Here is a 23,687-nt window from a genome sequence, read left to right as displayed (position 1 = left end):
TGCATCTCTCAGCCCTCTATCCACGCTTTAACCATCGACGCTTTGTTTATCCGTTTCGATCGTGCGCCTGTTCCATCCACCTCCCCCACCAGCAGATCGTGCTTTCTTTTTATCTGTCTCTGTTCCCACGATACCATGTGCGAAAAAACAAAAATATTTGTTACGTTTCGAAAACGAGGTCAACGTCCGCGGTCCCAGCAACAATACCGTGGACGATCGAATCGTCATCAGGGGATTCGCGGAGGCCTGTAACATCCCATCCCTATCCCCTTCGTGACATAGCAAATCCTCGCGATCAGGCGTGCACACGCTTGTCGCCGGTAATTTGCACGCCGAATCTACCAATCATATTACAGCATAGCCTGATGGAATCACGGAGCCGGTAGCAGACGCAATTGGAACCGAGTGCGTAGAGTGTACGAGATAGAAGAAGGATCATCCACCGATTTGTGTCCACGTGGAGTGCGCCCGCGTGTGTCCAGTGCACGGGACCGGTTTCCGTTTATTTTTCTTTTGATGCGTTCGGTGGCAGCAAGACGGAATAATCACGGAGGAACGACCGGAGGTGAATCTGGGGGAGAGAGGAACGTTAAATGAATGTTGTTGCAAGGGCCGGCTGTGATCGTGAGAGTAGAATCGGTGCACGTCGCGATCGGCCGATTTCAATTCATAAATGTGCGAGCGGAGGAGCCCACAATGGTGGCTCGGCTCCCGCAACAAGTTCTGCTGCTGCTCGTACTCGGTGAGTAGAACACACACATACACGACCAGTTGTCTATATTCTATATTTAGGCGGCGACCGAGCGTGGCTTCCGCTATGTATTCGTAGAAAATATAGACCGAACCGTCGTCGGTTCTTGTGTTTGGGCACGCTCGATGCCTGGTCCAAGAGGATCGTGCTACCTGTTACGCACCGGTGAAGACGGAAATGAAAAATGTATAGGGTCTTGTAGCTCTTACAACGAAGAAAGAACGTAAAGAGATAAATGCAGGGTGTCCCAGTATCGATGGTATAAAGGGGGAGGGGGTGATTCTACATGAGAAAATAAGTCGAAAATATCGAATAAATTTTCTTCATTTGAGCCTCTGTTTTCGAGAAAATCGACTTTGAGAATTAATCTGAAAGACGTGCATTGGTACGGTATTAAGTAGAAACGGAATGCAATGGACAGACACGCTAGCCAAGTCCTATACAATTTCACGCGTTTCAGATTAATTCTGAAAGTCGATTTTCTCGAAAACAAAGCCTCAAATGAACCAAATTTATTCCATATGTTCGACTTATTTTCTCATGTAGAATCACCCCCTCACTGGTTGTACTATTAATACCGAGACACGCTGTATAAGAGATGCTTGGAGTGAAGTCGCGTCGATGCAATCGGACACCGTTTCGAGCATCCCTTATGATGTGAAACACCGTTGTTTTAGTATTATTTATTTTCGAATAACCTTGTATCAGAGGTCCTTAAAATCATGGAACATCAGTTCGTTTAATATTTAGGAATAAGAAAAGTATAGCGTGATATTTAAAATAGCAGAACTGACGTTGACATCTCCGAAACTTCTGTACTTGGAAAAAAAATTATACTGCTAATTTTACGACAATACTATGCAGCTTCTGTCAGTAAAGTTTGTTCATATCTGTTAAATAGATATAATGCAGATATTTCAGGTGAACAGATTTATCGGACAACCTTGTCGTACTGGGAATGCGAATACAGAAAGGTTTCAGGGATTAATATGACAGAGAAAGAGAGAATTTAATAGCATTTACGTTTCTATGGTAACGTTTGATGAAGTGAACAATTTCAAATATTCATTATACTGTATCATTACCATCGCAAAAAGTGGCTTTGGGAAACATCTGTTTGATGAATTTATCAGGAGAATTCCTTATAGTGACAAGGTATTTGCAGTATAATATGAAATATCTCCTCCAAATTGTTTTTCAAATACAAGGTACTGATTTTTACATCTCCGTCATCGCAATACAGGATTCACTGGCGGAAGTCCCTTACTTTCCTGTAATTTTCTACCGAATTTTACTAAATAGAATATACAAACCATCGACTCGGGCTTCAGTCGGTGGTCCGTGCTGACGGTAAATAGAAGGATTTTCAGGATTTTAATTTAACGATCGCCGTCGACGACGATAAACGAAGTTTCCGTCAGGAAGTTTGAGTCAAATCGAGCTAATTGTCCAGCCTGTCGATGGGACTTCCGTCGACGAAGGTCCCCGTTATTGTCGCGGATTTCTGTCAATACGAATCTCTCGAATCAATCGCGGGGGGTGGCCAACAAAAATCTCTGCCAATCAATTCCTCCGTCGATAGGGTGGAAGCGTGTCAAGCCGCGCGCATAATCGAGACGTTTCGCGCGATCGATTACATTGTCCCGTGTCAGGAGGTTCAATTGCGCTCTGAAGTGTGGACACGGGCGGGAAGAGAGTCTGAGACCTCGAACAATTTGCATTGTTCTCGGCGTGGCAAAGTGTAAACTAGCGGGAGCTTTTAATGACGCGGATTCCTGTCCCCACGGGGACAATGGGGAAATTCGTCTTGCTTTTAAAGCAAACGACGGGGAATCGCTCAAGTTTCACGGTTTAACTTTGACAAACGGTTCGGGAGTGCCCTTAACACCTTCTCTCCTCCGCCGGTTGATCGAGATACTCGGTTTACGATGAAATTTTCTTCGCTGCGCAGAGGACCCCTTTTAACCTTTAAAAGGTAAGAAAAATTCTTTTTTCCTTCCCTCCTCCATCGTCGTCGGGGCGAATCGACGGTGCTCGCGAACACCGCCGGTTCATTTAAGTTAATCCGCTCCTTAGGTGGGACACTAGGCTGAGAAGCGAAGTTTAATTAAGTAGGATTATTCAAATAGAAACGAATAAGGTTTCATTAAAGGAGATCGCGAGAAAGATACGTCGAGCACCGACGCCCCGGTCAGGAGTTGATTTCGAGAGTGAACGGGGGAAGAGGTGTAGTTCGTTATGAAGGGGCGAAAGCTTGTATAATATGATTACTGTAGCCAGCGAGAGAAGATGATGCACATAAATATACCGAACGAAACTATGTAATAACACGTATATAAGCAAACTTTTGCACTTTACCTTCAGACAACGTCCGAAGTGAATAATAACTGTTGATCCTTTGGTAAACGTTTAGCACGATTTTTTTTTTATTCAATATATTGATTTAGATTAGATTTTATTTTGGAATTTATACAATTATGGTCAACAAATTTTCATCAGATGCAACCGATTTTCTATTTTCTATTTAATCCAGTGAGCTATTCAGGAGCATAAAGAAATTCCTACCTTTGTTCCTGTCATTAACAATTACTTCATAAAATGCATTCAACATGAAAATCCGTAGACGTGTTCGAAGGCTTCTCGACACTGAGTGTTCAGACGTCATCTCCACTACTGGGTGCATAACTGGTTCCACGAGGGACCCATAGTGGTGGGGGTGACGTCTGAACACTTTGGGCAGACGAGCCTCGAACACTCATCGATAATTTACTGTACTTCATTTCAAGTTCTTCCAGATAATAAATTAACAAGAAACATGTACTGTATAACACAACTATAGAACCGCAACATAAATATCGATACCAGAGATAAATCCATTAAAGATACCATGAGAGGTGGAAACTCGGATCCATTTTAAAACTTTCACGATGCACCACGAATCGCTCCAATACATTATGCGGCAATAAATAATGCTTCGTACGTTCCACGGCCTCCCCTCCCCAGTGGTGAGAACAAAGTAGAAACTCTAACGAGGAACTTCTCATTCAACTCTCATCGAGTCTTTACTGTAGAATCTCAAAATCCAAGAAAAGGAATCCCATCAATCTAGAAGCACACTATACGTGCCAAAAAATACGACACCGTTCGGCTTCGCCTTGCCTACCGGGGGAATCTTCATTTCCGTTTAGATGAACTCCATCCGTCTAAGCTGCATCACAACGTCGAGACGTCGACCCGCTCGGGATGGGGGGTTTATTTCTATTCCGTGGAGTATATATTCAAATAGCGTCGCGGCGGCGTCTTTTGTCGCCGATTCGAGCGGGCTTTTTATCGCTGCGGAACGACACGCCCAGGGTTCGACGAACGTCGACCTCCATTCGTCTCCGACGCGTAATTCGTCTCGCCGCGAAACTCCGCGTTGCAGTAGTCGCGAAACAACTGCTCGCTCTTCCTAGCGAACGAACAAGTTTCCACGTCGTGGGCGGCAGTTTTACCCCCCTCTGGGGGTCCGGGGGAACAATACCGCAGCGGGTAAAGGGAAAACAAGCTTTTCAGCCAGCGACGAACTTGTCCACCCTCGCAATAAACCGAGCCCACTTATTTGCATGCCGCCTAATTTGCTTCCGGCCGGTTCTGTGCTCGCATGAACTCCAACTGTGGTTCACATCGCGGGAGAGAAAGAGAGGATATGTATATTCCCCAGGGCTCACCAGTGAAATTAGTTTCGGAGCTGAGACACTGATTGATAAAGAAGAACCACACGCGATTCGAATTCGATTGGTCGACGAATCACGGATTTCTACTGGCCTGTCTCTTGATTCCGCGACATTCGCCCACATTTTTCACGAGCAATCCGATGTTACGTTTGATTGATTATCGCGTTCGTAGGCTCGACGGCGGGATCGTAAATTTCGACGTAGTTCGGCAATCGCGAAACGCCACCGTTTGTGATATCGAGATCCTTCGGCTATGACTTGACGAATTACGACGTTGGGGCAATGTACAGGCTTGGTCGGAAGTATTAGGCACACCATGGAATGGGAATTTTTGAAGAATATTTTTGTATTAGGAGGAATTAGATTATTGAAATGTGGAAAGTATCAATTTTTCTTTATTAGCTTTGTCAATATTTTGTTGGCACGCCCTTTTCCCCGATGACTAACAATCAGAGCAATTTCATTCGAAATTTTACCTTGGTCTTTTAGAAAAAGGATTGTGTTGATGGTCAATCCATTCATTCTTTCTTGTTAAATTTGCCGAGGAAAACTTTCTGACTTTCAAAATATTAGCAGCAAAACTAAAGGCAAGTTGACGTGTGTTAGCAACGAGTACTAACAGTGGACTGTAACCTTTAATAAGAAACGCAACAAACTGTAGACAGTGACAATATTAAAATTTTTTATTATGTTTTTTCTAAACATTCTCCACCATATAACAGTTTTTCCAGGTTTCTTTTGATATTTTGTGTATTTCTTCTCTAAATACAGACACGACTACTTGGGGCAACTGAAATTTTCTTTCACTCAGCTTTTCCTTAACATTTGGAAACAAAAAAAGGCATATGGAGTAATAGTGTCAAAAACACGGTTAAGCTTTCCATTCATAAATTTATCACATAAAATGGCATTAACCTCTTATAAATTCTATATAGCACCAGTTTAAAGTTGTCTTGGAAGAAATTTTTCACGCCAAATTTTTCGCACAACCTTTGTAAGCTTTCCTGTCGTGACAAACCTCTTTGAAAGACGTAGTAGATCATATCACAGAAATATTGGCACTGGAGCTCCATTGTGACGATTGACTTCTTATTTTTGGGATTTACGAGAATGGAGAGATGGAACAGGGAATCTTGGCATATCTTATGACCCAGACTCTTTGTATGCTAACAATAATTCCAAGTACAATTTACTCAAATTTTTCTGTTATCATAGACCAGGAACTATCAGGAGTAATCCACGTATACGTGGACCTTTATTAGTTTCTGACGAGGTAATGCTACGTAGTCATTGGTCGTAGCGAAGAAACAATTTGACAACAGTGAATTTTCGAATGATTCTACGAAGGCGGATCTTCAGCTTTGATCTCGGTTGTGCCCGGTAGAAATGGACTTCGAACATCACGATTTTCTTGGCGAATCTGGCCCCGTCTATCTGCATCTCCGTCGAAGCTTTCCGCAGACAAACACGTTTGAAATCCTCTTTCCGCCAGCCCCCGAGTAAGCACATTATCGGCTCGCGGCTTCGTTACCGCTCGACATTTACATTCCTCGTCCCTTCTTTGTTTCTTCGAACAACCCTTCGTCGAACGATGAGTCGTGGAAACGTTCAATTTCCTTTTGTCCGGGCACGAAACGGTCTGCACAACGGGTTTGGGAAAATTTTCAAAAGTTTCCTCGGTGAACTTCTTGAGCATCCTCGATGCCAGTTCCTTCGAGTATTCTCGATGTCTTCTTCTTAGACTTGCATTTCTTTTTTTACATGCTCTGTTGCATACATACACAATACCCCAGGGAATTGAATTCGAGTGGCATTTACGTATGAATAATGTAGCTTTTGAAGCCTGAAGGATAAAGCGAAATAGGTACACAGGTATCGTCCGACTTCACTTACTTTTCTCTCCTTACAATGACATTGGCTGTGCAGAAATTGAGCATTTAATGGTTCTTATGTCCTGCAGAAATAATCTAGAATCCCTGAAGTACCAACGAAATAGATGTAGATTACATGTGAAATGTTCTAGAGATATACAGGGTGTCCCAAAATAATTGTAGCTCCTTGAAAGAGGTGATACCTGTGGTGATTTGAAGAAACTTTTTCCTTGGCGAAAAAGTTGTTTCAAATCAACCCACGAATCACCCCGTTGGACTTGTATAACAATAGTCCACGTTTGAAAAAAAATTCAAGTTACCGTCTGGCCATTTCCACTCCCGTACTCCTTAAATATCGAAGGGAAAATGCCTCGATGGTTCGCGTGTTCCAGAGAAATAATAAATTTCTCCGACCAGCAAATGGAAACTAACAGTTCCGAGAATCACGTGGTCCTCCTATGAGGATGGAACTCTGAGGTTCTATCGATGTTCATCCGCGTCCTGACATCTCTATCGCGACGATTCGCTCCCGCGGCGAGACGGCCGTTACCTGGAAACTTCTCGAAATCGTCGCAATTTTCACGTGACACAGGGGTCTGTGTATCGCACGTCGTCGTCAGCGTCCTAGGTCGCCGTGAACGCTAAACGCTGGGAACGACGTGAAGCGTTTCAATATACCGTGAAAGTGAATCCCGCCGCACAAAGGCAGCTTCCACACGCAAACCTTACCGTGCCTCGGTAATAACTGCATTTCTGGGCGAACTTTGTTGTGCCGATGAAATAAGAGCGCGACGAGGCGTTGACAGGCGTAGGTGTGCGTGATGTTGGCCGTCGCAGAGGAAAAAAAAGCATGACACCTTTATGGAACCAGGACATCCACGTAGAGATAAACGGTCCGCGGTGACATTCAAAGCGATTCGCTCTGCCGCGGTGGCAGACGGGAAAGTTTCAGAGGGCTCTTATGCGCGGTCTGTTGCATAGATCGTGATAACTTCGAAAGAAATTACGACCGTGAGATCAAAACCACTATCGTGAATGTAAATAATCGTTCCTGGACGGGTTAACATACTTGGCTCGGGGGAATTTATAATTAACTTTCGCGACGAGGGGAAACTTCTTGTTGCAAACACGATTCTAGTATAGTCTGATGAAGTATCGATGCATGTATAATCAGGTGAAATTACTAGCGATTATAAGGATCAGGACACCTGGTCTGTGTACGGACTAATTCCTCTATCATAGTTATTCTATTATTTAAGTCTACTGTTATACATTTGTGGCATTTTCGTACTCAAGATCATGTGAAAGACCCAATTACTGATACTTCAAGACATTACACTGACATTATTGCATAATTTTTGCATTAATTGACCAAAAATATAAGGTTTTCTTTGTATTTATTATTATATAATACGTTTAATTGAAGAAAAAATTCGTTGTAACTTTCTGAGTCTCTACTTTTGTTCATAAATTAATTAGTTCCATTGGTTCCTCAAATTATGTGCTGCGAATTGCACAATTTTCGTCAAGTTAGCCGTCGAACAGACGCTGCGTCCGTACAATTCTCAGCTCGATAAATTTCTCAACTCCGCTGAAACAATCTACAAATCGAGTTAGCCGTGCCGGACAAGCCGCGAGATTCATCGATCGCCGATTAACGCGGGATTGAATTACGTATTTCAGCGCTAATCAGCGAGTGCCGTGAGTTTAATATCCGCGAGGAAAAACTTGATAAAGTTGGTTATCAGCGTTAGGCGAGGGCGAAACTCTCCGTGCCACACGGCGCGTGGGCACAGAAGTTGCCCGAGGTTTATTAAACTCGGTATATCTCGCGAACAATTTGCAGCCCTAATTGGCAATAAATATCGTCAGTTGCGACGCACAAGATCTTTGAAACCCGACGTGGAACGTGCGATCCCGTGTTCCCGTTTCAATGAAATACCATCGAATTCTCTAATTACGAAAGAATTCGACGAACCCTCCGCGGTTTGTTAGATCGACCTACTTTTTGTTCAGGCATTCCAATATGGTTACAACGAGAATTGTCAATAAAAATATACGCTGTTTTCATAACGATTTCCGGGCTCCCAACTATTCGAAAACTGTGTCGGAACGTTGTTCATCCTCGGTCATAACGCGACGATATTTTCACGAATCACGTAATCGTCGAACCGCCAATTACCGGATATGTGGGAAATATTGTATGCCCTCCCCCCAAGTATTCCGTGCGATATTGCGATATAGAAATAGAAATCAAAGCAGTTTATAAAATGGAAAACGTATTACAATATCATGGAAAACGTGGACGTACCTTCGACCAATTGCAATTACGATCGATATAGTTCCTAACAGTTTGGTATATTCTTGTTATTTTGAAATAAAATGGTGTTTCATTTCGATCGAACCGGTTGTACAAAGATAAGGATCCAGCAGGATTGTCTTAACACAATCAAAATTAACCCTTTAGCGCCCCTCATTTTAAAAGTGCGTAAAATTCTATTGTCGGGTAATATGTAACTTTTGCCAGCAAGAATCCCTAGTTTCACTGATGTAACCTAGATCTCCACGTTTCCAGTTAAGCAATTCAAGTATGCCCCAAAAAATAAATAAAAAAAGAAACAAGTGAAACGAAATAGGTCTACTTAATATCGATATTTTCGACTTTAAAATAAGATACAACATATATATCAGTCTCATAATTTTCAAATAACGATTTAAGTGTCTGAGCGTTAAAGGGTTAAGTATCAGATTATAGTTATCATTGATTTCCAATTTTCCGTGTGACTCTTTCTGCTTTAAACACCCTGCACGAATATTATAAAAATATGTGGGATTTCCTAAATGTGGATATGCTCTCGGAACAGTAGAAAGACCAATTTTCGCCGGGATATTTCATCGAGTTCCCCGTATTTCCGAATAGAGGGATCCTGGCGGAGCGGTTTTGCAGCGTCGGCAGTAGATAAAATCCTGACGATTAATAGGCAGCCGTCGCGTTCGCCGTCTTTTTGTCCAGCCAGGCAGAGGTTTATCTTTCTTCGTGGCGTCCGAAAATTCCCAGGCCGTGATCCACGAGCCATTGAAGACGGTGGGGACTCGTTGGGAATCGAGCGTGAAACCGGTAAACCGGTAAACAAAACTATCACCTCTACTACATATTTCAGGACATTTGTTCGTGGTTTCCAGCAACGATGCCCGACACGGTATGCAAAACTATTGCAGATTTATGGCCAGAATCGAACTCTAAGAGGATTCCAAGGAGGTGAACGCCTTTGGTTCACGAATATCACGAAATTTCGAGAACAAATCGATCGAATATAAATGGCGGACGTGGCGTCGGTTAGAGGTGTCTATAGACGATTCACAAGACCCAATAACCATGCAGATTCGGTGCCTGATGATTTATCGATGGCCCGTTGCAACAATATACGCTAAAGAGACGAGATAAACGAGAATGGCCAGGGAGCGAGCGAAACTTCCGAAAGAAATTTCGCAGGCACGAAACACGGGAACGGTCGAAATTACGGTTAATTAAATTTACGGTCGGGACAATATCAATGAAGACGGACTTTCGATTGATTGCACGGGGAGTTTTGCGTCGGTGAAATTGGATTTCGCCGACTGCCCGTAGAAAACCGCGTCGTTTCGACTCGCTTTTCATCGTTCGATCGGAAAATAGTATCTCGTGACTCGGGTCTCTGACAACTACTCTACTTGCCGTGTCTCCTTTAACAGCGATGCAGTTGGAACGGTTTAAAGGGGTGAGTGAAACTGAAAGGGTGAAAACTTGAATCGAATTGTCCTGGGATCGAGGCCGTTGCCAGTCCTCTGCTATTCGAAACTGAGGATGTTCTTCGCCTAGTATTCTTCGTTCGATTGGTCTTAAGAAATGGAAAGGACGACGAATTCGGAAAGATCACCGCGATCCCACAAAAAAATAATGTAACTTTTTTAAATGTAATTTTCATTTTTCTAGCAAACGAATGCCCCACAAAAAATTGTCGTCTAGAAATAAGGATGATGTTCAAAAACTGAAACAGACGATTTTCATTAACACCCTTCTGTTCCCATTGACACTGCTCTTAGAGGCGTCGCGGGGTGTATTTTGCATGCCCCGTGATATAAATCACGCTGCAATACACGGGATTTGGGGAGAAGCAAGTGGCTGTGAGTAATAACACCCGCAAAAAGCGGCGATAGTAAGCGTAACCAAGCGAAAGTGACGAAGACGCGAGGGAAGAATGGACGGCTGACTTATGGGAGGGAAGCTGACTTAACGGACGGAAGCTGGCTTAAGGGAAGGGCGGCTCTGCATTCCGTAGAGCCATGGAGTATTTGAAGTGCATAAACGAGCCACGAGGAGAATTTAAGCGCAACTGGCTGCCGGGCAATTTCAAAGAAATACGATGCTCGGACCGGGAGTCCTCACGGGGTCTCGAGAGTCGCGACTCGGATGTACAAGAGGGTCGAGAGTAAACCTTCGTGGTGACAGATACACTGAAAAATGGGGGCACTTGTAAACATCCACGAGCTGGTAAGAAAAATACGCTGGTCATGAAATGAAAAATTTTTGGGGGGTGGCGAATTTGTACCCTTGTAATAGGTAGCAAATGTATGGTAGTATATTTATATAGTTTAATAAAATGCATTGGTTCCAACAGTTCCACCGTTCGTGGGAAAAATCGAGTCTCTAGGAAGCTGAATTGTTCAAATTCTCTTTTTGCACATTTTTGCAAAAGTCGAGGAAAAACGGTTCGACACGAAACCTGTTCATGTGTAAAGATCGATTTCCTTCGTTCAATCCTTTCATACGATGGGGTCAGTTAAGTTTTTTTGCTGTTAGAATAATTCTCGATTAAGGCCGTTCCGAGCTGACGTTTGAATATAACCATAGACCGCCGATCATCGAAATCAGAGAAGCAATAAATTTTATTAAGACACGTGAGGGAGCATCGGCGCGAGCAGCGACGTTTCCGGCGACGCAGCAGTCCACATCCGTCCGGAAGCTTCCGGTCAGAATGGCGGGATCCGTAAACGCTCTTCGGGGAACTTCTGTTCCCGCTTTATTGTCGCCACGCATGGACGAGCCTCCAACGAAGCGTGCAGTCGAATATACGCCACCGCGAAAATCCTGCGCCGTGGAAATATCGCTACGGTACGTGTTCCGCGAACTTCGAGCCGATTCAAAAGTTCTGTACTATCCCCCCACCCCCCACAGAATCATCCCCGAACATTTGACCGACAGGAACAATGGAATAAATTGTCTCGATTGCGTTATTTACAGTTGTTACCCTCCTACTGACAAAATTATTCGAGATTATTAATTAATGGAACATTCTCTTTCCATTCGTTATCCTCTTTTTTTCCCCTCCGTGAATTACACTAAATTGTTCATGATAACCTCGGTATCACCTGGTGAACGTATGCAACGCTTCGATCGCAAATTAACGGGGTTCCCAGTCGACATTTCGAAGGCAGGATACGGCTCGCCGTGCTGTAAAACTGCTGGCGTCGAACGCATAAACAAGACCACCGAGCTTATCCTATACTCTAACTCGCGACAACGTGCGATGCGTGAAAACCATTAACTCTTTTTTTACGGTGTTCGCCATCTTGTTCCCAGCTCGACGCGGAATTAACCGATTCGGACGAAAGGTTTTCGAGTAACCGGTACGGCTGTCTGGAGTGCAGAACATCGCACGGAAATTCCGTTACCAAATAGATTGGCAGTCAGGTGATACTAAATTAAATTCAATTCTTGTATCGTGTTGTTGGAATCTCAGTGATTTAAAAATGCTCAAACTGACGGCCCGTAACTGTAATCAGAACGGTTTTCTCGATCTCCCGAACAGATGCTGTTAATTACTTCTCATTCGTCAGCTGCGCGCGATACAGGCAGCAACTCGAAGGTCCGATCGATTATCGAGGAATAACTACATTATTGCATTCCTATGGATTTCCCCAGAACGATCGAGAGCCGCGCCCCGTTGAAATACGATTGTCCGAATTGTTTCTATCGGCTCGACAGGTTCTGCGGTCACAGAGAACCCGGCGATACCCTTTGAGGCCAGTAAAACAGTTCTCCGTACTACGGCATGGAAATTGTTCATTTTCCTGCGCCACATATATGTGCACTTTAAATCAGAGATTCGATGAAAGTATCGAGCGAAATGTGCTGCTGGTTCTGACTATGCCACATCTATGTACATGGTAGGTGAGCAGTAAATTGTAATATACAGGGTGGTTCGGAAATGGTGATACAACCGTAACGGTGGTGAATTCTCGTGTAAAAATAAGTAAAAATATAGAATAAAATTTTTTAAGAATGGTGCTTTGTTTTCGAGAAAATCGACTTTCAAGATTCATCTAAAAATTCGTGCTCGCAATAAGTAGAAACGGAATGTAATGAACCAAGCATCAACCAAGTTCTATTCAATCGCACGCAGATCCAGCAGACTTTAAAATTTAAATATCTTGGAAACGAAGTATCACACGAAACATTTTCTCGATATTTGCGATTTACTTTTACAATCACCTACTGCACAGTTCTACCATGATTTCAGAAACATCCTGTATACACAATGTACAGTTTTTCTCCTCAACGATCCCCAAATATAATTAACTTAGATTATTCTACTGCTAGCTGTTCGATCGAACATTTTTTCAATTAATGTAACAGGACGCAAGGAGAACTTTCAGATAATTTTACAAAATTTTTTGTCAACCCTCTCTTTCCAGAGTTTTGGCAGTCACCTTCAGTTTATTTTGTAAATAAACGTATAACATTTTACACCCATCTTTTAGCGAGTGCTAAATTCATAAGAAATAATTTTTTTCTCTTCTAAAAAATGATAGGTTTATTTATAAAAAACTGAAAGGGACCTTGAAAACTGTGGAACAAACTGTTGGAAAAAACTTCGGTACAATCATCTTAAAGGTCTCCTCCAATCATGTTATACAAGCCAAACAATTTTTCCCTGGAACAGTTAGCAACATAACAATCTAAACTTCGTGGTCCACCCCGTAGATCGTCTACTAAATGTTCGTAACAGAAAACAGCTTCACAAGTTAGAAAAACCGGACCCTTCAAACTATCCTTTAGTTAAAGAAAAGCGTCACTAAACATAGAACTTTCGTTCCACGCTCGGAATCACATGCTCGCTAAGAAACCAAATTCAGTTTTCTCAAGAAAAAGGAAGTTCTTCCATACATTTAAACTTCCCGTGTTTCGTAAATCAAGAATATCACGGTTACTCCCACACTTCCAGCCCACCCGGTGTATCCAGCTCCATTACACAAATCAAAAGCGGCCGCGGTCGCCATACGAAGAGTATCACGTACTCAAACGAGGATCATAATCCACCCCATCCGTTGGCCCGCAATAAAGGGTATCGTATAATACGTAGATAAGGTCTATCGCGGTCCCATCCGCGTCGGGGAAACACTTCCAAAATGGCTCTCGACGTTAAGCATTTCCTTTTCTTTTTTTTACTGCAAAACACTCTTGGGTCCTAAATGGGGGGGAGGCGACTTTCTACATTGCCAGAAGGGGCCACCGCGAATAATCTGTTCTAGTCGCGTCGAATCTCTTGTTTTTCACGATTCCTAGCATCAATTCCCGTCGTTCAGCGGGCCAGTGAGCGGCGCCCTCGGGAAAATTGCCCGTCTTAAAATACCCCCGTCGGTTGCCCGTCTCGAGGCGACCGACCGAAGGGCTAGGCGAGGCGATTTGGCCAAGACTTCAGCGCGAGGCACATGGTTACTCGTGTCGAGACGACTCGAGTACACCGCGAGAGTTAATGATATTAATACATCAACCTACATTCACCGGAACGCACTGTGCTCGGGATCGGCAACGAGACGGGGAAGGAGACGAAGGTTACGGTGCGCGAGTTTTGTTAATAAACCGCTCGACGTCGCGCGAGCTTCGAATTGACCCAATTCCGTGACTTCTGGCAACCGATCCCGCGAGAACCAGTCACGTCCCAGTGTCCTCCTCGCGCGGCGTCCCTCGCTGAACGTTCAGGCGTCGCGACGTCCAGACAGAATTCCGTCGATTTTCGAACGAGGAACGACTGTCACATCGAGGGTAGTTTCGATTTTTTTTTTTTTACACGTACTCTATTTGTTTCTGATTCCTGGCCGTTTCAGTTGCGAACAGTCGGCTACCGATGTCCGAGACGTATCGATCCGTCGTGTTCGCCGGACGGATCGCATTTGTATGGAAATATACTACGGTGATAGTACGCCTTCACGAGTCTGGCGAAATCGCGATCGCAGTTTCCTTTTCAATCTTCGTAACTCCGTTCAGTCTGGCCGCCGTTCGACCCTTTGGCAGGGGCGCGATCGAACTGAATTAATACCGGCGAGTAGCGTGTACTATCAACGATCGGGCGAATTTCTTCGAATAATATTCTCCCACTTATTTAGCTCGTTGTTCTGTTTTGAGAAATGCATGCTGTGTATTGAATGGTCAGGGCAGTCGTGTTTTAGCCGGTAACATTCCTGGGCTACAGTAAATCCTCGATGAGTGTTTGAAGGCTCCTCGGCACTGAATAGTAAATATTTCATAAACTAATGGCCTTATTCGTCTGAAACAAATATCATTGGCTTCAGAACTCCAAGCTCTATCACTGTGCTGAATCTCGTTGAAAAATCAGCATTACACCTAGGGACCTCTCCTTGTCAATGACTAGAGGCCTTCAAACAGTCATCGAGGATTTACTGTAACGTGATTTTTTAGTACATAGTGACTCGAGACGGACTAGATTGATTTTTAAATAATCGGAATGTACGGGACTCTGCGTTGGGACCAATCCAGGTTGACGTGAGAATGTTCATGATTTTACTATGACGTTCCTAATCGACAGGCACTAGTTAACGTAAGTTAAGCTAGTCAAGAGCGGACGGCATTCGTGGTCTATCGTGTATAGAATAAAGGCGTATTGTATCTGTCTTGACATAGTAGTTAATAAATAGTCTTTGTCATTATCCTGCTCACAGAAATATGGTATTTATGCCTATAGTTTCATATAATTCATACTTAATGTTTATTTAGAATTACTGTCGAAGGAAACAGTACAAAAAATAATATCGAAAAATATTCGCCCCGATGTGTACCTTTCTCTCTTTTGCACCATGGGAATATGCGAGTCATTACACGTTATTGGCCGCACTACCTTTAAAAGTCTATCAAGTGACGAAGAACGCGAAGGAAGCACATCGAGATAGAGTGAGATAGAGCGATAACGCCAGCATTTTGTCGAACTTCAAATTAATACCGCAACGTCTCAGAGTGTTAACCGTTGGCCACGGGAGCGTCACAGACGGACTGACGGAGCCAAGCCAGAGTACACCTCTTGCCCCTGTACCGTTCAGTTTGTAGGTATCTAGCCAACAAGTCATCTCTGCACAGTACACACGGAGCCCTCGATGTTCGGTGACTATAGTGGCTGCGACCTATTCACAGGTAGATCACGATTACACAACGTGCACCAACAAAAATTCTTCATTTCCAACGTCACACAAATACAAACAACCGTACGCAAGCTAATCCGTAGCTACGAGCACCTACGCGTACAAACACCAGTGAGAACGCAATCAGCAGTCAAAGAGAAAACGTTAAAGCGTCGAAGAGAATACATCCATCATTCAAAGCAAACACAACTAGTGCACACGTACACATAAATCACATTCTATTACGTTTATGAACCTTTTAGCTAGTAAACGCCACTACACCGCCAACCCGCTAAATCATTTTTTGGGATAAAGCGCCACTATAATTGCTTCCATCTGGGTGACGTTTGTTTTTTAACAAAGGGCCACTACAGTGGCTCAGCTATTTCCTTACTTATAAAGCCGTCTACGTTGTGTGGGTGATGTGGAAATATTTTCACTTTTTCTTCCTTTTTTCTTTTTTTGCACTCCACGATATAGTTTGGTGACTAGTTTCGCCATAGTTAAAAGGTTAAAGTTGAACCGTGTCATGAAGTTATATCAGACTTCAATCACCGTCCTCGTTCGCATCATCTTCCAACAAGCTCAGCGATATCAATTCATCAAAAAGCAATGCCAACAAAGCACGAGCTTATCTCAAGCAGGCCACATCAATAGTTACCCTTAGCGACGAAAGAATAAAGCGTCTACAGAAATATTTTTTCCGTCCATTTGGTTGCTCGTTCGAGCGAAACACTCCCGGTATTCAACCAACACCGGTACCAAACTCTCTGCGCCCGTGCCCGTATAATCGTATTCCCCCCGTGAGATTGAATGTAACTAAAACTCGTCGAGAGTTTCACTATACTCTCGGTTATCGTGCGAGCCGAGAGGGCGAGGAACGGCAGAAGCGCAAAGCGTAATCAGTCTCTCGGTCGAAATTTAAATTTGTTTACCGGCTAGACGAGAAAGGCGAGCGAATACGCATGAGTATATACAGGGTGTCCCGAAATAATTGTAAATCCTTGAAAGGGGTGATTCCTGGGGTAATTTGAAACAATTGTTTCCTTAGGGAAAAAGTCCTCCGAGGCTTTGTTATCGAGATATTAACGAAAAACCGCGACCAATCAGAGCGCGAGATTGTCGGCTGAGCTCCAGTGGTAACGTCAGTTACGCAAGACCGCGGGAGTTCAGCTGGCAGACTCGCGCTCTGATTGGTCGGGGTTTTTCGTTAATATCTCGATAACAAAGCCTCGGAGAACTTTTTCGATACGGAAAAAGTTGTTTCAAATCACCTCAGGAATCACCGTTTTCAAGGACTTACACCTATTTTGGGACACCCTGTATATACTGTGCTTACGTAGAGGTGTTGTTTCCGGTTTCTTTTCCCCCAACTACGACGTATTTTCGAAATTCACCCGAGAACGGTCCCGTGGACATAATTTCCAGAGAGAAAAGAAAAGGGGGCTTAAAGTTGGACGGTGAACTGGAGCATGCGGCTGGAATATAATAAGAGAAACGACCGAGAGAGAGAGAAATTGCGAAAGGAGGCTGGCGGCGTAACGGAAAACAGGAAAAACATTTGAACAGTGCCCAGGAGGGGGATAGTCGGGAATGGGAAACGGCGAGGTGAACAGCGGAACAGAAGGGAATACCATGGCAGTCACTTTGCGAAGAAACGGTTAATATCTATAGACGCTGTATATATAGACGCCGTTAAATATCGTTCCACGGTAAATTAACGGGCTCACCAGTCGTTATGTTCTGCTGTTTCCTTCTTGGTTTATGCAGACCGTAGATTGCACTCGACGTGTTTTGCTTTGAATTTCCAGTATTCAAAGATTTCAGGTGAATGGCTACTGTACCTTGAATGCTCCCCTTTATGATAGTAATGAAGTTTTATCGTTTAAAGAGCGGGGTTCTGTGTCGAAGTTGAAAGACGAATTGTATATTTCACCTTTCTACGCGGATCAAAGTAGTGTAATGATGATGAAAATAATTCTGTATTATATTTGCAACAGGTACATTGAGTACGAAAAAGAGATGGAAGGTGAAAAATGTAGGAGAGAACAAGAAGCATTCGACATTATTCTGTCGATTATTGTGAACAGTGTATAGGTAGGTCTCGATTACTGAGAGTAATAAATCCCAGAAATTAATCGCGTTATTCGAATTCGTACTATTCGAATATACTTGAAAGACAGAAATTGGTTCTGAATTGAAGGAAGTATACAATACAAAATTTTAAATATACCTTTTCATATGTATTTTATTAAATTAAAGTGAATAAAAATATGCATAAAACCTTAAGTGGCTTGAAGCGTCCCGCCGTGAATACGAAACAGAAGAAGTTGAAAGACCGTCAAAACAAAAGACTAATTGTCTTCACAATTGTACCAAATGAAAGAAGTTTGGCGAACTTCGCATTAACCGAAATTTTTCGTATCTTTTATTAATCGACGAATTATACAAAGCATAATTTCCTTCCCTCGGTGCTCAATGACACTGTTACGAGGAACTGTTTCGTATTTTAGCACAAGTTTATCGCGACGGTCCGGGATATCACAGTTGAGGAAGAGAATTTCGGAACCTTATACGAGTGAGAGTTTAGCTCAAAGTTTCCTGATCCTCGACTGGGATCTTAGTTTTATGGGTATCTGCTTAACAACAGGAAGACACGTAATCTGTGAAAATTACAGTTGTGCACATTCTGGGAGTAATCGAAATCATAAAACTACGACGTGTTTCTAGTAATTCAGTTATTAGATCTACTTGAGACGTACTTTCTTCAACTGGTTCACGAGTTAGTTTAATTCATTTCATTTCGTATCATTCATTAATTTCACTAGGTCATCGATCGAGCCCGTCTATCAGTTATGAATTGGATTTTTAAGTAGTATGTAACCTATAGTGTCAGACATATTTCACGCATATTTCGCCTGTATCTCTAACGATTAACGCACTGCTGGCAGAAGGGTTTTTTTGTTCGCAAATATACAACTTCAAGTGTTCTAAACATATTTATAAACTGTTACTTAACTTTAATTTGTCAAACTTTACATATAGGAAACGCCATGTTTCCCTATTTTGTACATTTTAGTTCTCATTTAAGAAAGACTCACTACTATGTCATCTGACATCAAAGTGTTAATACCTGGCAAACAAAGCCTCGAACGCTAGCACTTTTTTATTTCAAACCATATTTGTACTTTGTTTATTATTATTTTCAACAATATACATAAACTACACACATGACCTGCTAAACGCAGAAATGCTAAACTTTTCATGAAAATCGAGAAAAGTAAAATTTTCTGCATTTCTGCATTTTTGGCAAGATATTCGAATTCAGCAACCCCAAAACCATAAGAATACCGATTTCCATGAAAATCCAACGAGTTATGAATTTTGACCAGCTTTTCGGGAAAAAGTACCACCGTGCGTTGTGGTTTCTTGATTTCGTTTCCTCACAATTGGTGCACAACCATAACTGTTATCCTAACAATCGTTCCCAAAAACTGTTTGAAACGATCGAGAAAATCCTCGGCGTAACGTGTCAGAGTACAATCACTCTGACCGTACTGTTTCCGGATCAGTTACGTACCAGTGCAGGAAATCGTCCCCGCTAAACGTTTGAAAAATGCCGCAGTTAAGGTGATTGAATTTCAACGAGATCGGATCTAGCGGGGTAGCGAGCGCGTTGATCCATCTTGTCAAAAATGAAATCCATCTTTCGACCAACGTGTACCACGCGTGGCACGGAAACGTGTAAGCAAAGTGAAAACCCGAAAACCGGGTCCGCGTCGAACTTGGTCCATTACCATCGAGAAACGTTTTTGCCCCCGGTCGCGTCGACCCTAGCGTCGCGGTGGCTCGTTTGTCAGCGGGGAACTTTTGACAGTTCCGGTCATTCTTCCTGTACAAGTAGAGCGAACGGGAAATTCCGTTGAAGAGGAAACGAAGAACCAGCCATGACGCGAAACATGAAGAGGAACGAACGAACGAGGGAACTCGACGAAGAAAGGAAAATATTTAGAGAACGGTACAGAGAGGAAAACGAAGTACACTCGCTAGTCGATAGATTGCAGGCGAATGGAGAGGCAGGTTGAAGTCACAATTTCGATTGGACCGTGTTTATCTACGGACAGGGGAAAAAAAGAAACCAAAGCGTAGATCGAATAAAAATGCTCGATGCAACAATTTTCAGATCTAATCTTCTTTCGCTCGGTTTCCGTGGAAGTATCGTTTTAATCTGCAGACTTTTCTTCAGAGATGAACTGCTTCGGTCCGTTGTTAATTAAACAGGAAGGAAAGAATGTGTCGTGGCTTTTATCATTCGATCAAAAGGAAATTCGAATGAGGGAGCAATTGATTAAAAGTAGGTTCCTCTTTATCTATGCAGAGTCTTAAGACCTCGATAATATCGAAGATTATGAAGTCTGTAAGTTCAAAGGTCTTATCGTTGTCGAATCTGGGTTCAATCGAGATCAAACTCTGATCGGTTCTTCGTCGGTAAAATTCATTTCTAAAGTTCTCGACAGGAATCCTTGAATATAGATGGAGAACCAGCGATGGTCAATAGAAGCTTCTGGTACCATTCTATTTCATAATACCCCACACTCACTCGTGCTCGATTTCCATTCGAGTGAGTCGGGAATCTGATGTACTTGAGAGTTTAGGCTACATCGACGACTATTATGCGAGTGAAACGTGTCCGTAGTGGTTTGTCGATCGGGATGTCAAGTGTTCGAAACGGCGCATAGAAGGACACGCCAAGGACTTGAATTCCGATCGGTACTTCATTTCGAATCGAATCTGTGCGCTGCTCTGCACGCGACAGAAAAATTATTTAATTACAATCGACAGTAAATCGATCGAAACAAAGTGTAGGATTATAATATATGAAATTTTTCGGTACCGTTTTCTAACGTGCAGTTTCGACGAGAGAAAGAAAAAGGTACGGTTTGCATAATCGTGTCTCGAATACGAGCCGTTTGGCCGATGAACTTTTCCCGCGGCTTTTACGCGTATAATCGTGCCGGGCTAGCCGCGGTGAACAATAGCCATTAGCATAACAATTCATTATCATATGTCAGGGAAATTCGCGGGGTGTATTGATCGGCCGACACTTTCTCTAACGCTCTCGGACCGGCCGGTTCTCTCTGCTCCCGTGAATTTACGATCCTCCGATAAAAGGGCCGAACAAAAACGGCGGTCGGCGTTTATGCAGCGGACGGGGAAATCGTTATTGCACACGGCACATAATTAAATTCTCATTGTCCATATGCATCGGGCCGTGAACCATCCCCCACACCACGGACGTTTATTTAGCGCCGTGTCTTTCCTTCGTACGCCGGAAATTTCTTACGGTTTACGACGATGAAAACGTTGAAGAGAATTCTCGAACCAGTGAGCTGAATTAAAAATAAACATTGAATTGTGAAAGGTATGCGAGATCTTCATTTGCGTTGCTAATGGGGTTAAGATTCTGAAAGTTACTTTCCGTTTCGATTATCTCAGAAATTACATGGAAACGATTGTATTCAATTTGTTCAACATTTCCAGTTACGTAATAATATTCAGTGGACCGATTAAAACGTTAGTAATAACTAACGATCTTTGACGTACAGTCAGTCGTAAAAGTCTTAGTGTACCCTTTAAAACAGAACAATTTTTTTTTAAATTAGACCAAGTGACTTTTGAGTTTTTTTTGTGGAGTTAGAAGGATTAGTTTACTAAATGTGCAAAGTAAATTTTGATGAAGTTGCAATTGCTCGTAGTCGCGAAAAAAATAGTAAACGTTATGAAAATTTAATAAAGACACATCGAAGAATTATGTTAGTTAGGATACATACTGGAAATTTCCTTGAAATCGGTTAACGTTGCCATGAGATACAGACGGATAAAAAATATTGAAAATCGCAGTTTTTCACGACTTTCGACTTACAACTGCACTAAATCTAAAGATTTTTACATCTTTCAATGCCTGTCCCTTGTTTTTATATCACGATTTCAAAGAAATGTTCAACATTAATTATATCGAAACAAATTTTTTACATTTTCATTACAGTCTCGGATAAAAACGTTGTAAAAAGCGACCTCTATTATTTTCTTCGCGATACCGACAAAGAGTAACTTTATCAAACATTTCTTTACACACATAGTAAACTCATCCTTCCAAATATACAAAAAAACTCCAATCACTTGATCCAATTTTAAAAAGTTGTTCTCTTCTAAATGGTGCATAGAGACTTCTTTGGCTGACTATAAATACGTATAATACCATAAGAAGACGAATCTCGTAAGATCTTCATTACAGTATCGCTACGTCAAGAGATGCAGCCGAGTCAAAATGTCGGCGAAACGTGAAAACTATATTCCAAAACGGGGCATGGTTTTACAACCAGGCATCCTCGATTAGCATATAAAAGGGTATTAGCTATCGTCTTAGCCAGTTTCGCTATAAACTGCAAGGACCAGTTTATTTTTCAACTTTCCCCAGTCGCGTCTCCTCCGAAACGTCGAATCTGAAGAGGCAAAGTTTATCCCCTGCTGTTCAGTGCGGATGATAACGTCGAGCGTCCAGGGATTCGACTAACAGCCTCGTAATTTAGGGGCCACGATAATTTCCCGTGGAACGCGTGGCAATTCGTTCGTCCCGGCCAGGAAATCCTGACGCGCGCACCTTCCCTGTCCCGCATAAAATATACACGAGGATAATGGGCGCGCGTCCGCGTGCACCGTGAACTTCTGATTATGCCTGTGAAATATCAAGGAATTCCGCCCGCGAGATTCCGACAAAATTACTCACGCAGCGTTGCGCTTCAAACGCGCGGCGACCGCGGAGTCATTGTTTGCTACGTTTTGGCTGAAAGACGGGCCAGATTACAGGGCCCCGATCGTTCTCTGTTTTCTCCTCCATAAATCATCGTTACTACCCTCGCCACGATGTTGAACCAAAAGCCTTAACGCGCTGGAAACGCGACACACAGCGATGTTTCGACCGTACGTCGAACGATACGATATTAAAATGAACAACCCGGGGTTATTGCGCACAAAGGGCCATTCCGCTCAGCGCTCGATTCATTTACTTTGGGAACAGTGCGCATTGCAGCTGACGGCTGACAGTTTCATACGCGGTTCGCGTGTAACAAACGCGACGCCTGAAACCGTCGATCGATGGAAAAATCCGACAATCACGTCTCCCACTCTGCTCTGATTCATTTGGTTTACGACCCTGGCGTAATCGTGTTACTCTAATGACGGATCGGTGTACCGCCTTGCGTCTGATCATTCACGTAGTCGTTTCACTTGCATGAACGCCTCGTTGCCTGCGGAACGATCGGTTACTGCTCGTTCAAGGCCAACCGGTCCCCACCACACGTTCTAGATTTCCCCTTCCACTGTCTAGAGTGAAAGTAAGAGTAAGACACAGTCGCAGACCTCGTTTTCGATAGCCAGCTGATCCCGTCCAGGCTACAGTAGATATACCACCACTTTTGTGGTCAGACATTCCTCCACTGTTCCGTTTCGGCGAAGCACCTTACTGGCTCCCACAATCGGACACTTTACTAGGTACTCACGGTCATACACTTTACTGCCGTCTTTCCGCTCGAGTACTTACAACCCTTGCCAGTCTCTACACAGTCACAATTTTTATAGGTCAAACTCCTCGATTAAATCGGGCACGATCAAATGTTTTATCGCTTCTTTCATGGGACGGTCGCCTCTACCTTCGGAGGAGCACTTTCTTGCTAGTGTACCGCTTCACAGCTTCCCTGTTGACGGTCCGTCCCCTTTAAACCAATCTGCGTTCAAGCTGCGTCCCGTCGAGCGTATACGCGCTAGGGTCGAGCGTTCGTTTCGTATTTATACGCGCGGCTCGATTAAAGACGGGGAAGATAAGGGCGTCGAACGGCG

At 43.2% G+C, this 23,687-nt stretch overlaps 1 protein-coding gene across 1 annotated transcript in view; it reads left to right on the top strand.

The window, feature by feature from the left end:
- The first annotated feature begins 597 nt into the window (after positions 1-597).
- Positions 598-23,687, top strand: part of LOC107187962 — a 121,225-nt gene continuing 98,135 nt past the window's right edge. The window contains exon 1 of the mRNA XM_015576170.1: positions 598-742. Coding sequence (XP_015431656.1) covers positions 598-742 — 145 coding nt within the window. The remainder of the gene's footprint in view (positions 743-23,687) is intronic.

The sequence above is a fragment of the Dufourea novaeangliae genome, unplaced genomic scaffold, assembly GCF_001272555.1.
Source record: "Dufourea novaeangliae isolate 0120121106 unplaced genomic scaffold, ASM127255v1 scaffold109, whole genome shotgun sequence".
Taxonomy (NCBI): Eukaryota; Metazoa; Arthropoda; class Insecta; order Hymenoptera; family Halictidae; genus Dufourea; species Dufourea novaeangliae.
This window is presented reverse-complemented; position numbering and strand designations above follow the sequence as displayed.